At 42.5% G+C, this 15,328-nt stretch overlaps 1 protein-coding gene across 3 annotated transcripts in view; it reads right to left on the bottom strand.

Annotated features, from left to right (window-relative positions):
- Positions 1 to 8,758: 8,758 nt before the first annotated feature.
- Positions 8,759 to 15,328, bottom strand: part of ENPP1 (ectonucleotide pyrophosphatase/phosphodiesterase 1) — a 77,865-nt gene continuing 71,295 nt past the window's right edge. The window contains exons 21-25 of one of the 3 annotated variants that reach the window (XM_030556318.1): positions 15,149 to 15,284; positions 13,581 to 13,661; positions 12,593 to 12,725; positions 11,609 to 11,765; positions 8,759 to 10,600 (exon numbers count right to left, since the gene is read on the bottom strand). In XM_030556318.1, coding sequence (XP_030412178.1) covers positions 10,433 to 10,600; positions 11,609 to 11,765; positions 12,593 to 12,725; positions 13,581 to 13,661; positions 15,149 to 15,284 — 675 coding nt within the window. In that variant the 3' untranslated portion in view covers positions 8,759 to 10,432. Of the gene's footprint in view, positions 10,604 to 11,608; positions 11,766 to 12,592; positions 12,726 to 13,580; positions 13,662 to 15,148; positions 15,285 to 15,328 lie in introns of all 3 variants that reach the window. The other 2 variants (XM_030556317.1, XM_030556319.1) reach the window with 2 other exon arrangements.

Raw genomic sequence — 15,328 nt, 5'->3', positions numbered from 1 at the left:
ACCAGTCACAAACTGTGTTTCTGATCCCCCACACAGGTTATCAAGAAGCACAAAAAAAAAGTTACACTTTAGAAATGTGTTTTGGAACACAATAGCTCAATTGCTGTTTCTGTTCTTTCTTTCTTTCTTTTTTAAAAGACATCTAAGAAGTATAATATGTTGCTTACTCTTCAAGCTACAACCACTGGTGGAAAATTGTGGACTAAAATATATCTGAGAATTACACTAATGGCATAAATTAAATGTATAGTTTTTTGAAAGTATTTTCTAATGTAGTTATCACATACTATTTGTTATGGTTATGATAAAACAGCATGCTTTGTTTTGTGATATGTACTTTATATTTCGCTGCTGTCTCTCCTTTAGAGCTGCAGAAAATACAGAACCTGCAGATTTCAAAAAACTGTCCACTTTAGGAATCTTCAGAAACCAATTGCTGGTCATTAATAGAGGTTGCTACATCTGGTCCCCTATTTTTTAGACCAGTGGTTCTCAAAATCGGTCCACTGCTTGTTCAGGGAAAGCCAGTTTGTCTACCTGCCGCATCCGCAGGTTCAGCCAGTCATGGCTCCCACTGGCCGTGGTTCAACGCTCCAGGCCAATGGGGGCTGCGGGAAGCTGTGAGGGCCGAGGGATGTGCTGGATACCCTTCCCGCAGCCCCCATTGGCCTGGAGTGGCGAACCACAGCCAGTGGGAGCCGCAATCAGCCGAACCAGAGGACACAGCAGGTAAACAAACTGGCCTGGCCCACCAGGGGCTTCCCCTGAACAAGCGGCGGACCAGCTTTGAGAACCACTGGTCTAGACTTCTCTGGTGTTCCAAGCTCACTACAGCATGAATAGCAGCAGCTGCACCTCTTAGGCCCTCCTCTATGTCCCATATCTTTCAATGCACACCCTCCTACCCCCACCCATGCCTTTTCTTCTTTGGCAACAGCTCACAGCAATTTTCCCCAGTGAATATCCATAAAACTCATCTTAAATAAAGTAGTGTTTATTTACCAAAGAAAATAAAGAGACAATCAGAGTAAAGAGAATTTAAAGAGAGGCAGCCGACTAAGTCTGCAAATTTTACGAGAGTCTAGCTCATCAGACTTTAGGGTAGCTATGCCTCCAGGATTGTCCTGGAGTCTCCAGGATTTAAAAATTAATCTTTAATTAAAGATTATGTAATGTGATGAAATCTCCAGGAATTTGTCCAGCTGAAATTGGCAACCTTAAGGCTAAGAAAGATCTTTCAATTAAAAGCTTTAAATAGTACCTTCAACATCTCTGCAAACAGTTCTTCCCCCAACTTTCTGCAAAGGAGAAGATGCACATTTGGACAGCATGCCCTTCATGGGTCTGATCCCTCAGCATTTGGCATTGCAACAGTGTCCTCGATTAATGTAAGTCACATCTCTTTCTTACTAGCTAGTTTACAATCTCAAATGAACTTCTGAGTAAGCCACTTAGTGGGAAATTTATTTCTCTCTGGATTTCCTCTAGATACATAGATCATGATTCATGTCTCCTTTGTATAGCCCTTACTTAGACTTTTTTATGTAGGTATTTATTTATTGCCTTAAAACCAGAACTACCCCTGACCCTGGGCACCAGTTCCAAAATTCTCTCTAACTTTGGGAAAATTAAGATACACCTCTACCTCGATATAACGCTGTCCTTGGAGCCAAAAAATCTTACTGCATTATAGGTGAAACTGCATTATATCGAACTTGCTTTGATCCGCTGGAGTGCACAGCCCTGCCCCCCGGGAGCACTGCTTTACCGCATTATATCCAAATTCATGTTATATCGGGTCGCATTATATCGGGGTAGAGGTGCACCAACTTCTTGCTTGGGTCCATCTCTCTGAAATGAGTATGAACTCATGCATCTGTAATGGGGAAAGACAGATGCTGAGAAAATATATAACCATTATGTTCCCCTTTTTCCTGAACCTCACTTAACTTCTGAGGAAGCACAGGCCAGAGTTCTATCTTTTCAGGGTTTGGTTTTATTTTTAATGAATCATCAAGGCTACAGTATGCAAAACCCTGAATATAGGTATTAGGAAGATACCAGTCATATTCAGAGGATAGCATACAATTTCTTATTGAACAATAATTTTGCTCAAAAGGTGGGAGGGGAGGTGGAAAAAGTCAGAACATTTTGTTTTGACATTTTTAAAACAATGTTTCAGTTTTTTGTTTCAGAACTGACATTCTGAAATTTAGCTAGATTTAGCTAAAAAATGAAAAACGGTAAAATAACTACTCTCAGTGAAACAAAGATATTTTGTTTCTAGTCAAAGAGAAAGTTATTCACCTTGCAGTAACTGAGGTTCTTCAAGATGTTTATCCTTCTGGATGCTCCATTCCAGGTGACGGTGCGTCCTGGTGCTGGTGATCGGAGATCTTCAGTAGTAGTGCCTGATCGGGAGGCACACGCTCAGCTGCTGTCTCAAAGCGTCGTTAGGGTCTGCCTGAGAGCACGTGTCCTGCACCCCCCTCAGTTCCTTCTCTACCATGGAGAAGTCAGAATAGTACTCCAAAATAGAGGGGAGGAGGGTGGGGAACGGAGCACCCACAGGGGGACACATCTTGAGGAATCTCAGTTAGTGCAAAGTGAATAACTTTTCTTCTTCTTGGAGTGCTGTCCCTGTGGGTGCTCCACTCCAAGTGAATGTGAAACAGTATCCACTATGGTTGGTGGGATTTTGGAGTTGTGGCAGCAATGACGGTAGACAGTACCGTATGGCTGACTATGGCATCTGCTATGGTATCCCGTGTGATAGCATAATGTTTGGCAAATGTGTGGTCAGATGTCCATGTGGCCGCCTTGCTTATGTCTGAAATAGGTATGTTGTGGAGGAAGGCAACGGATGTTGACATTGCTCTAGTAGAATAAGTTCTGACACTCTCTGGTGGTTGAACATTCTGGGTCTGGTAGCAGTCCAAGATCCACTTAGAGAGTCTTTGCTTAGAGATAGCATCACCCTTTGATCTCTCAGTAGTAGAAACAAATAGCCTAGGGGATTTACAAAATGGTTTAGTTCTGTCAAGATAGAATGCAAGAGCCCATCGGACATTGAAGGTATGTAATGCCACTTCCTGTGGAGTTGTGTGAGGCTTGGGATAGAATACAGGTAAGTGTATTGGCTGGTTAAGGTGGAAGGTAGACACCACTAAGGGGAGGAATTTGGGGTGGAGGCGCATAGTGACCTTGTCTTTGGACAAATGGTGTAGGGAGGGTAGGCCATCAGGGCACTTATTTCACCAACTGTTCTCATTGAGGCAACCAAGAAAGCCACTTTCACAGACATGTGGAGCAGGGATGAGGTAGTCAGGGGCTTGAAAGGATGTTTAATGAGACTGCGGAGAACTAGATTAAGATTCTAGGAGGCTACTGGTGAATTAATCTCAGGGTAGAGATTTTGCAGGCCCTTGAGGAAGAGTTTCATGGTGGAGTAGGCAAAAAGTGAATGGCCGTCCAGTGTTTCATGGAAGGTGGTAAGGTACTCTGATAGAACTGAGCGAAACCCTGTCCTGTTTTAGTTCGAAAAGGTAGCCTAAGATGTCAGGGAGGGTTGCAGTATGGGGTGTCAGGCATCTGTGGAAGCAGCAGATGGAGAAGTGTTTTCACTTTTGCAGGTAAGTCTTATAAGTGGAGTCCCTTTAACTGTGTAGGAGGACGTGTTGGACCTGTTTCGAGCAGGCTAATTTGTAGGATTGAAACCATGAAGGAACCAAGCTATGAGATGGAGTTTCTGGAGCTGTGGATGGAGAAGCCGACTGCAGTTCTGGGAGAGCAGATCTGGCCTGTCTGGGAGAATCCTTGGAGGATGGATGGACATGCGTGGCAGGTAATGATACCATGTCTGTTTAGGTCAAACTGGGGCAATAAGTATGACCTGGGCCTGTCCTCTGTGATCTTGAGAGAACCCTGTGTATCAGTGAGATCAGAGGAAAAGCATGCATGAGGGAGTTGTTCCAAGGAGTGAATAACACATCCTCTACAGATGCATTCCCCAATCCCGCTCTGGAGCAAAATAGATGGCATTTGCAGTTTTGAGGAGTGGCAAACAGGTCTATCAATGGAGTGCCCCAGTGGAAGAAGAGCTGTCGGAGTATCGTGGGGTACAATTCACATTCATGTTCTTTGAAGAAGTGTGTGCTAAGTGTGTCGGCAGTAGTGTTGTGACACCCAGGCAGGTAGGAAGCGTTGATTTCTATGTGATGTTGTATGCAACAATTCCACAATCGGATGGCTTCTGTACATAGGGAGTGAGACCGTGCTCCCCCCTGCTTGTTGATGTAGAACATACATGCTATATTTGCGTCAGTGGCTAAGACAAAAAACAAACAAACAAAATGGGGTCAAATTGAATGTTTCATTTTTCTTCGAGTGCTGTCCCTGTGGGTGCTCCACTCCAGGTGACGGTGCATCCCAGCGCCGTTGATTGGATTTGGTAGCAGTGCCTGGTCAGGATGCACTCAGGCAGACCCTAACGATGACGCGAGACAGCAGCTGAGCATGTGCATCCCGACCAGACACTGCTACCAAAGATCTCCGATCAACGGCCCTGGGGTGCACCGTCACCTGGAGTGGAGCACCCACAGGGACAGCATTCGAAGAAGAATGAAACATTTCATTTGACCCCATTTTGTTTGTTTTTTGGCTTAGCCACTGAAGCAAAAAAATCCATTATTCTCCCAGTTCTAGTTACATGATAAGTGAAGCTCCACTACAAGTGCTTAGTGGAGTGGACCACATTTGTTTGCATGCATTTAAGGTAGAGTTTAAGCCCTGAAATAACATACTGTTTGATGATAGTGGATGAGTACATATATATGTAGATTCAGAAAGGAGATTCAAAAAAATCTTGATGTTACCAGTACTGTGCAAGCAAACCATAAATACCCTCTGTTTCAAGAAGGCAGTTTTCTTATTCTGTTAATTTTAAACTATTTATATTTTACATCACAAGGTAAATCTAGGAACCATTTTACTCACCTTATCTTTACACCAAGAGCATCCTACATGGAAGGAAAAACAGAAGCAAACTGAGCTTTATGTATCTGGAGAAGGATTCTGCGATCCTTGAACTTTGACCCAGGTATTGAAGCATGATGAGAAATGTAATGCATTATTTTAAGCAATCTGTTGAAGTACCTAGGGATTCCCCCTTAGGTCAGAGGAATCCTCAGGAAGCCAGTTATGCTAGTTTCTGCTAAAGTGATCACCAGTGAAAAAGTCAATGCATTTTAAACTGTCATCTTTAGGTTTCAGGGTTAATGGCCCACTAAGATAAAAGAGTACAATCAAGACTTACGGCTAACGTTTCTGGCTATTTACAGATTTTGGACAATATTGCTGTGTTATTTACATCCAGATCACATTGGGAAGTTCTCTTCACAATCATAAGGACTTGAAACTCTTTTTTAAAAGAAAGCTACAGTTCTGGAGCATGGTTCTGCAGCTCTTGTGGGCCAACTTCACAGTCACAAAAGGGGTTACGTTTATTGTAATTTGTGCCTATTGAGGGAGAAATTTACAGACAAACTGCAAACTTCGTCATCCAAATAATGTTGTCATGAAATGTTAGATCCATGGTAATTTTGACAATCCATTACATTTATTCATTTGAGTTTCAAAGAATTTTAATACAATTTGTATTTTTCCACATTATTGACTGTGATTTCTGGCATTCACAGATGAAAAGTATCTCTCTGTTAACCAAGATTGTCAAAGTCTGTTAGCTAACATATTTCAGACTGGTTGCCAAAGCACCTGCCGTTAACATTCATAAGTAGGATGTTCACATTCTGTTGGGAGCTGTTTAGTTTTATCATATATATTTTCCTCAGGGGTCAACGTGATACATAGTATTAAAAGAACCACATTAGAAAAGTTAGCCACTCACGTTGCCATATTAAATTGTCAAATAAAACAATTCCCTGTATTGATAATGTATGTTCCCTCATTAGCTCATAGCTCCTGTATGAAGTTGAGAGGCCTGAATGCTAAACAGGCCTTGGGTAGGAAGCAACCTCTTGCTAATGTCTGCTCTGTTTTAAAGGTAGTAGTTTCAAAGCCACCTAGAGGGGCTGGGTTGACCATTCCTATTACAAATCTATTGAAACTGGGTGTCCAAATCCACTAGGCATTTCCTTTGAAAATCTCACTCCATGTGTTTATTTAGATGAATTTCCCACAGCTCCCATTGGCCAGGAACAGCGAACCATGGCCACTGGGAATTGCAGGCAGCTGTGCAAATGTAAATGGCTCGGCAGCTTGCCAGTGACTTGCCCTGATGGGCTTGCTAGCGGCCCGCAGGTTGTCCACCACTGCTCGGTGTGGACCTGTACAGGAGAGGGATGACACACTATTCACCTGAAGGTTTCACAGATATTTGCTGATTTCAGAGGCATGGTGAGATTCAGAAATCCTGGGTTCCATTCAGGGCTGGCTCCAGGCACCAACCCAGCAAGCAGGTGCTTGGGGCGGCCAACTGATAGGGGCGGCACGTCCGGCTCTTCAGCGGCAATTCAGCGGCAGGCCCTCACTCACTCTCAGAGCGAAGGACTTGCTGCTGAAGACTGAAGTGGGGGCGGTAGAGCTGCAGATTGTGACTGAGGCCATGGCTACACTAGAGAGTTGCAGTGCTGGTGAGGGGGTTACAGCGCTGCAACTTAGGATGTGGCCACACTTGCAAAGCACGGCCAGCGCTGCAACTCCCTGGTTGCAGCACTGGCTGTACACCCGGTCAAGCCTCGGGTGTAGCGATTCCAGCGCTGGTGATCCAGTGCTGGTCAGCAAGTGTGGACCCCACCAGCGCTTTTATTGACCTCCGGGGTATAAGGAGGTATCCCAGAATTCCTGTCCACAACAAACCGGAAGAAAGGGAGAGCTTGGAGTTCAGCCAAACTGCTTATTTAAAAAACAAGCACAGCTCGTTTGCTGAGCGAGCGGAGGCAGGCAGGGGAATTACTTTGGAATGTTCACAGCTGTTTGCTTGAAGAGAGAAACAGCACGCTCACACGCCAGAGGGGAGGGGGGAAGTCCATGTTGAGCAGATGCTTATCTGGTCTGACGGCTATTTAGGAGTACATAATTTGCATTTAGTGAATGAGAGAGGGGTGGGGGAAGGGGGTCAGAACTTTTAAAATGATTGAAGGTAGGCACTGTGTGTCTTCCAGTCCTTAGAACTTGCAAGGCAGGGAGCTGAGAACAGTGTCAACTCCAAAAATCCATTCTGTCTGTCTCCTCCACACTCCCTGTCACACTCCACCCCACCCCCCTCTTTTGAAAAGCACGTTGCAGCCACTTGAATGCTGGGATAGCTGCCCACAATGCACCACTCCCAACAGCGCTGCAAATGCTGCAAATGTGGCCACACTGCAGCGCTGGTAGCTGTCAGTGTGGCCACACTGCAGCGCTGGCCCTACACAGCTGTACGAACACAGCTGTAACTACCAGCGCTGCAGAACTGTAAGTGTAGCCATGGCCTGAGGCTTTTTTTTTTCCTGCTTGGGCGGCAAAAACCCTGGAGCCGGCGCTGGTTCCATTTCAGTCTCTAAAGGAGTGTGTCCTCTAGTGCAGTGGTTCTCAACCAGGAGTCTGGGGCCCCTTGTGGGGTCATGAGCAGGTTTCAGGAGGGTCACCAAGCATTCTAGTCTCTAGGGCTCAGGGCAGAAAGCCGAAGCCCCACTGCTCGGGACTGCACCCTGGGGCTCTGGGCCCCACCACCCAGGGCTGAAGCCAAAGCCTGAGCAACTTAGCTTCACAGTGCCCCCTGTGGTGTGGGACCCAAGCAATTGCCTTGCTTGGTACCCCCAGTGCCGGCCCTGGCTTTTATATGCAGAAAAACAGTTGTGGCACTGGGAGCCGTGGAGTTATTATTGCATGTTTGGGGGAGCCTCAGAGGTTGAGAACCCCTGTTCCAGTGGACAGATTCTTTAGTCCATTCCCCCCTCCCAAACTTGACCCCCACTTGCCACTCCAACCTGTCCCAGTCCTGTCTCTTCCCCAGCCTAGCTACATGCCCAGTCCCAGTTTCTATTCCTCAGGCTTCTCAGCCTAGTCCCTGTCTCTTTCCCCAGTCAGTTCTAGATTGCCCCAAGAGGCTCGCTGAATCCCTATCTCCCCTTCCCACTCCCAGTTCCTTTCCCCTCCTATACCTAGTCCCAATCTCTCCCACTTCACAGCTCCTTTTCCGATCTCAGTGTTTCTCCCCAGACAACCGACTTCTGGTCCCACCACCACATTTCTCCCACCATCTCCCAGTCTCACACCCCTCCACTCTGGTTCACAGTCTCCTGGCCCAACCAGTTCCAGTATCCTCTCCCTCTTCAGATTCCCAATCCAACCTCCTCTCTCATCTCCTCCTCGAGAGCTGCAGGAAAGCTGACAGGTGTGGAGGAGCTCACAGTTCACAGACATCCCTTAGGGGAAGATCTATTAATAGAGATTTGGTATGTTCTAGTAAAGAGGAGAGGATGGAAGTTGACAAACTACAGGTAGGAGCTGAAGAGAAACAGTTTTGTTTATACTTTGGTTATGTGTTTATGGAGAAATTCTTGATCATAAAAGTGTCTATACTAGTATAAAAGGTAAATTTTATCCTAGCGTGGATACGCCCCATAAAGGCTAGAAACCTTTTTTTTAAATGGACTCTTAAGACTCTGCTGTAATCTGACCCTGTTAAGAAGGAGATCCATATATTGGCATTTGTATGTGGCTGAACAAGGTATCTGGCATAAAAAAGGAAACAAAATGCAACAGCTTATGCTTTTTATTTGTCTAAGTTGATGTTACAAAGCCATTACACTAAATAATGGTATCACAGTCATAATGCGATGTTGCTGCAACACACTTGCACTTCACACAGTGAAACTACTTTAGGAGAATGTTATGCTTGTGGCAGAAGAGATCAAGAAAATACACACAGTGAAAGGAGAAACAGTCTAGGGCCTGATCCAGTTCTACTGAAGTCACTGGAAAAGCTTCCATGGACTTCAGTGGTGTTTGGATCAAGCTCCTACATTTCTAGACTAAACAAGAGCATAAATCTCTCTCTTCAGTGCTCCGCCACAGACTCTACATTCTTTTAATGTAGTTTGTGGTTTTAAAAAAGTAGAAATATATCACTGATTATAAAAGAAATCCTATATAGAGAGTCCCGTCTTTACAGACCAAAGGAGACAAAGTGGGAATATTATGGAAGTGATGGCATATTGCATCACCAGTAGCTGGTTGTGCAGTACTGCAGCTTCCAAGACAGCTGGTTGCCTGCCCTTGGTGGCATTGCATCTGGCTTTGTATCTGCATGCAAGGTAAGTGAACAGCAATTTAGGTATATTGGGGAATAAGAGCACAGCTGGAAATGCAGATGGGATCTAGTCAGTTGGTGCCTCTCTAGGGACATATTGTGCTGAAAAGGGGTTCAGGAAAAAAAATCAGCCTTGAAGGTTAGTGTGTGGGGGGAGAACATCTTTCACTATTAATGAAAATAAAAGCAATGGTCCTCTGGGCAATGGCATTTTTCCCCAAAAATTTCAGTTTTCCTCAAAATGACAAATTTATTCCTCTAAACCTAAAACCAACTTGAATCTTTAAGAAACAAAATGTATTAATCAAATCTAGGTTCATCTGGAGTGAGATAATTCTCCAAAACTGACCTATTTGATTCATTTCTTATTATACATGTACTTTGAAGCACCACATCCCTGCATAGTTACGGAATGCGTGTGTAACATGCACATTACTTTTTAGTTCCTGGTCTACTACAGGATAATAACCTACTACTGCTACCAGTTAAAAAAGATATTGCTTTAGCTAGAGGCCTGTGCCATGGTGCTGAAAGTCGTATGCTCTTCCTCAACTGATGACCCAATTGGGGGCAGATGCCATAACACATGCAGTATAGCTTTATGTAGTATATTGAATGAAAATTTAATAGAACAATGCTCAATGTCTAATTCACTAGACATTCTGTCCCCCCTCCCCCCCTTAGAAGCCATAATGAAAAGGAACCACTGTGTAATGGCTTTCCAGGACTTTAACATACTTGCCAATTGTCTCTATTTTTGATCAAAATATTAATTATAAACTTATAAACTTCTTCCACTCCAATGTAATTAAAAAGATTTAGAAGGTGCCATTATAATTTTCTCCTCAGTGTTTCTGTATATAAAGTTCAAATGCTAGCAGATCAGCTTTAATAACAGACACAATTCTACCACATTCAAGTGGGAGTAAGACCAACAGGAGCGGTCTTCCTGTGTTATACTTAGTCCATCAAATATCCCTGAGATATGAATGTGGCACAGATTCTTTCCAATTCTCAATATGGTCAACGGCTCTCAATAAGTGTTCCAGCTCATTTAAAGACTTTTCTCCTGTAGATAAAATAGTGTATTTACAAAATTCGTTGTGAACTAGACAAATTTCACTCCATGGGAAAAGTTGGTAAATATGTTTTTAACTGTAAAATATCAGATACTGGCTGTTTTCTGTCTTGGTAGAAGCTGAGTCCAGTGAGAAGTTCTACATCTCTGACCCGGGCTGTATGAAACCTCATTCGCTCTTCAACCCACAAAGAGTCACGTTTGTGTCTCTGCTGGGATAGAGAAACAAGAGAAAAATGAGGGATATTCTGCAGAATTCTGTTTCAAGGATTATACATCTAATATGCTAGTGAAAGACTGTTTTTAGAAGTTAAGGCAACAAATTTTCACAAAACCTAACCAAGAAGTTGAAGAGATCAGTGGCTATCAAGCATTTACAAATATAGCTAAACAAATATAGCACCTGGTCTTGTTTTTGCAGTTTCATAGATTCCAAGGCCAGAATGGACCATTGTGATCATCTAGTCTGACCGCCTGCATATCAAAGACCATAATCATTCCTAGAGCAGATCTTTTAGAAAAACATCCAATCTTGATTTAAAAGTTGTCAATGATGGAGAATCCACCATAATCCTTGGTACATTATTCCAATAGTTATTTACTCTCAGTTAAAAATTTATGCCTTATTTCCAGTCTGTATTGTCTAGCTTCAACTTCCAGCCATTGGATCGTTATGTCTTTCTCTGCCAGATTGAAGAGCCCATTATCAAATATAAAAAATAACAATTGGCTGTCTTGTATAAAAGGCAATATTAATTTAGCAATGTAATCTTGTAAACTTAAAACGCAACTGATTTTAACTTCCTGAGTTATAAAAATGTGGAATCCAGTGGCAGGGGAGGTAATCATGTCAACAGTAATGGATCTGTGTGTCAACTACTGTGATTTGGTGCTGATACTATAGATGTTGCTGTTAAAGTGTCATAATAAGATTCTCTCACTCTACTGTGTTTCAAACCCACTAGCTCTAACCCAGCCACTCTTTACAGTTCAAAAGAGCAAAGCACACAACATAGCTACTTTCACATGTAAATGGATATGCCACACTTGTATAAACCTACCTTTGTAAATGAAATTGTTTAATCTCACTCTAGGACACCATTATAAAATACCTTAAAGGACTTTACAGCCATGAACTAATTCATCACTGCTCTGTCTGCAGCGTGAGCCAGGCCTGGCTTCAGATATATACATGGAGCTAAACAAAGGCTACTTACTGCACAGCTTTCACTGTTGTCTGGCCTGTGAGGTACAATGAAAGATAAGGCATCTAGAGCCCCTTCACACTGCAGTGGGGTCTGAGAAATATTTTTACAACTTGTCAGCACAATGAAATAGTGAGTTGGAACCAGAACTTCTGGGTCATGAGTTAATCTGAAATGCAAAGAGGTGGTGTTTTAGATCTACTTCTTCTAAAACTATCAAATGAATGCAGTGCAAAGGCACAATGACACCTGGTGTACTTTAGCAAAACAATTTTTATTAACCTCCTTGGCCCAAAGGAAACCTTCAGAAGCTTAGCACTAGAATATACCAGTAGAATACTCTGAGCTTTGAAGGGCATTCTAGATTGCTGTCACACAAGCCGAGTTTGGCTGGCTTGATGGTCTGAAGAGTAGGTTTAGTGATGGTCTCAAAAAGAGAAAACCATGATTTGCCATAAAAATAGGTGAGAATCTAAAGTAGATTATTGGCAGAATTCAGAGCTCTAGCTCAGTTAAAGGAATGCCCAGCTCGTCTGTTATTTTGAACCAATCTTGCCAACTATAAGAAAATAGCAAATTTTTACAGAGAAGTCTATCAATACAACATAGCCAGTTACTCTGAATCAGGAAGGAATCAGACTACCAAGGATGATGGGCTCCTTCCATTGCTCCTGTTTTTTCCAGTACTGGAGGCAGTCTCATGGAGTTCTAGGTAAAACCCATTCTTCCACCTGGGAGCTTTGGCAGCTTTACCTAACATACAGGGTTTGTGATTCCATACTTCTGGGGTGGTTTTTTTTTTAATTTCTCTTTTGTTGGGCTATTAGCTTTAAAGTGATGTGTTTGGAGCTATGTGATTGGATACACAGTAGCTGATGTATTCTGCCAGGAGCTCCTCTTGAGAGATTTTTTTTTGGCAACTAGTGTCATAATAATTATGAAATGATAAAAAAAAGGAAAGAAAAAAATCAGTATTAGAAAGGAGAAAATTCCCACCTCTTCACTTTTTCTGGAGTATCGTACAGCCCGTTGGAGTCGTAATCGAACACAGGGCCACTGACTACATTGACACCATTTCTTGCCAGAGTGTATTTTGGCAGCAGAACATCATAGAAATAGTTCCATAACACTGGAATACAATACGGTAGGGGAAAATGTTATGTCAGGGGAAAATTTTTTGAAAATAATTGCACTGAGTATTTATCAGTATACAGACAGCTATGATGAAGATAGAAGAAAAAAGAGGTGTTGATTGTTAGTCTCCAAAGTTCTCCCCATGCCTCTGAGAGACTGATGTCTCAGTTAAGAGTGAGCCACCTTATGCTCCCCATGAGAAATATAACTGTACTAGGCTGATGTGACCTGCTTAGCCGGGGGAGTAGTTCTGTACCTAGTTTCTTAGATACCAACTCAATCCCCTTGTGCTCTACATGCTCCATCTCACTCATGCATGCCTAGTTTGTACATCCCTTCTCTGTTAGATGTGAGATTGTTGCCTTTATTACTACAGCAGACCAGATTTCAGATAGGAAACTCAGGTAGAAGACCATCTGAGCCTAGAAAGCTCCTAAACTGAGAACTGGTGTCAATTATTTAACTTTATCCATGTCCACTAAAGACACTCTGCCCAAAATACATGCAGGTGAAATTCAGACAGGAGGAAAAATAAGCAACAAAACATTGTAAAATGTTAAATTAAGAAATGAATTCTGGGCCTTTGTTTACATGGGACCAGAGACGGGGAACCCCAAACTCATTGTGGCGAGCAGTTATTCACATGAACAATTCCACTGACTAGTGAAACTACTCAAATAGTAACTCCTCGTCCATGTAAGCAAGGAGTTCACAGTCTGGCCCAACTGTTACCAATTTTCTTGGCTGTAACTTAATTTACAGAGGCAGCTGAGCCTTGAATCTTTTGCAATGATTTGGAAACAAGCAAAATCAGCAATGCTTTTGCATGTAAATAAATGTACATAATTACCTTTAAACTCATGATACATTGGCACAATGTTGCTGTTAAGTAGAACTTCATAGGAACTCTTCTTTGTGTCTTTTCTTAGATCTAAAAGTAATGAATGATAAACAACTATTCATTACTTTGTAGGGTCGCTTGAAAAGCCATGAGATGCAGCTACATGGAGGTTAAATAGATCAACTTAATGTTACTGTGGGTCTGACCTATTTCAAAAGAGTAAATGCACTTGGGGCCTGATTCTGCTCTCACTGGAGTCAATGCAGGGGTCTGTTCATTCTCTTAAATGGGTGTTGGACCAGGAGCATAGAGAATGAAGCAATCTAGGCTCCAGTAAGTGCAGTTGTCAAATATAAAGTGGACACATTCCTGAAAATGTAAAAATCAGTGCACACTTTTCGATTTCACTGGTCACCTCTGGATCTCTGCATGAGTTTTAGGGTCTACAACCAACTCATTCTGCCTGCAGAATAGATGGAAAAAAGTAGAAGGGCTCAGATCTATCTAAACCTAGAAGATTCTGCCCTAGCACCCAAAACGTAGTGTAGATGCTCAAATAATCAAAAAGAAATAATGCCAAATAATACCAATAATACCTACCCAGCACCTTGTGTAGCCATTTACATCTGTGCAAAGTAGGGGTAAAATGCTACTGGAGCAGAATAGCAGTGTTCCACATTCATTTTGCACAGGTATAAATAGTTACATAAAGTGTTAAAGAATCAGGCCCAAAATATTTAAGCGCAAACAATTAATTATTTTACTGAAGACCTGATGTGGGACAATACTGTAGTTCAGATATAAAATGAGGTCCATTCTAGTTGATTAAAGGAAGTTTCCCACTGAATGCTACACCTTAGTATTTGCCATGAGCCTTCCTGTACACAGAACATGGGTTTTTTAAAATAGTAACAGTCACTTAGGAAGAAAGTTTGAAACTTGCACTATTTGTATTTTCCCCAATTCATAAGACTTGATTCAGAGTTCATAAACTCTTGCCCCCTTTCTGCGTGAGGTGCCATGATAGAAACTTGACTAGTCACAAACCTCCAGAAGGACGGTAGAAATAATTCCATGCTGTTGTTTAAAGGGATGAAGAATGTTTGACGCAAAGGTTTTCATCTAGTGAACCAATACACTGTAACTAAGAGGGCAGGCCTAGCCAGTTACACTTTTCACAGCTGGTAAAATCCTGACCTCACAAAATTTCCATCAACTTCAGTGGAGCCAGGATTTCACCTAGTATTGGTCTAGCTGTAAATTTTTTGCAAGTTATTTTCCTCCTTTGCTTTATTCAAGACACCCTGAATTGTCTTTGGTGACTGTGGAAGTAAGAACATCATGGGCATCTTGCCAACTGCCAAAGTAAAGTTTGCAGATCCTATTCCTTGCATGTTAGCATAAATGGTAGATTGAAATGGACTATACTGCAAATGGCTTAGCAGTAGCAACCTCATGCCTTCAGTTAATCCCCTGGATCTTTTTATTACAAAGGGTGCCCCCTTCCACTACTGCACAAACAAAACATAGGGATGACAGAACTCAGACAAGTTGTGTGAAGACGACGGTGAATTTACTTGGAGGGAAAAGGAATCCGTAGCTCAGTTGATGGTGATTTTTGTAAAATGAACAAGTCTTGCTAGAACTAGAAGGGATACGAATGTCCACATGTAAACAGTTGGACAAGTTTTCCACAGAGGCAGTCCGGTTATCCTATTGAACAGAAACAGAATAATAATTTGCTGTACAAATAGCTG

This window comes from Gopherus evgoodei, chromosome 3 (assembly GCF_007399415.2).
Source record: "Gopherus evgoodei ecotype Sinaloan lineage chromosome 3, rGopEvg1_v1.p, whole genome shotgun sequence".
NCBI classification, from domain to species: domain Eukaryota; kingdom Metazoa; phylum Chordata; order Testudines; family Testudinidae; genus Gopherus; species Gopherus evgoodei.
This window is presented reverse-complemented; position numbering and strand designations above follow the sequence as displayed.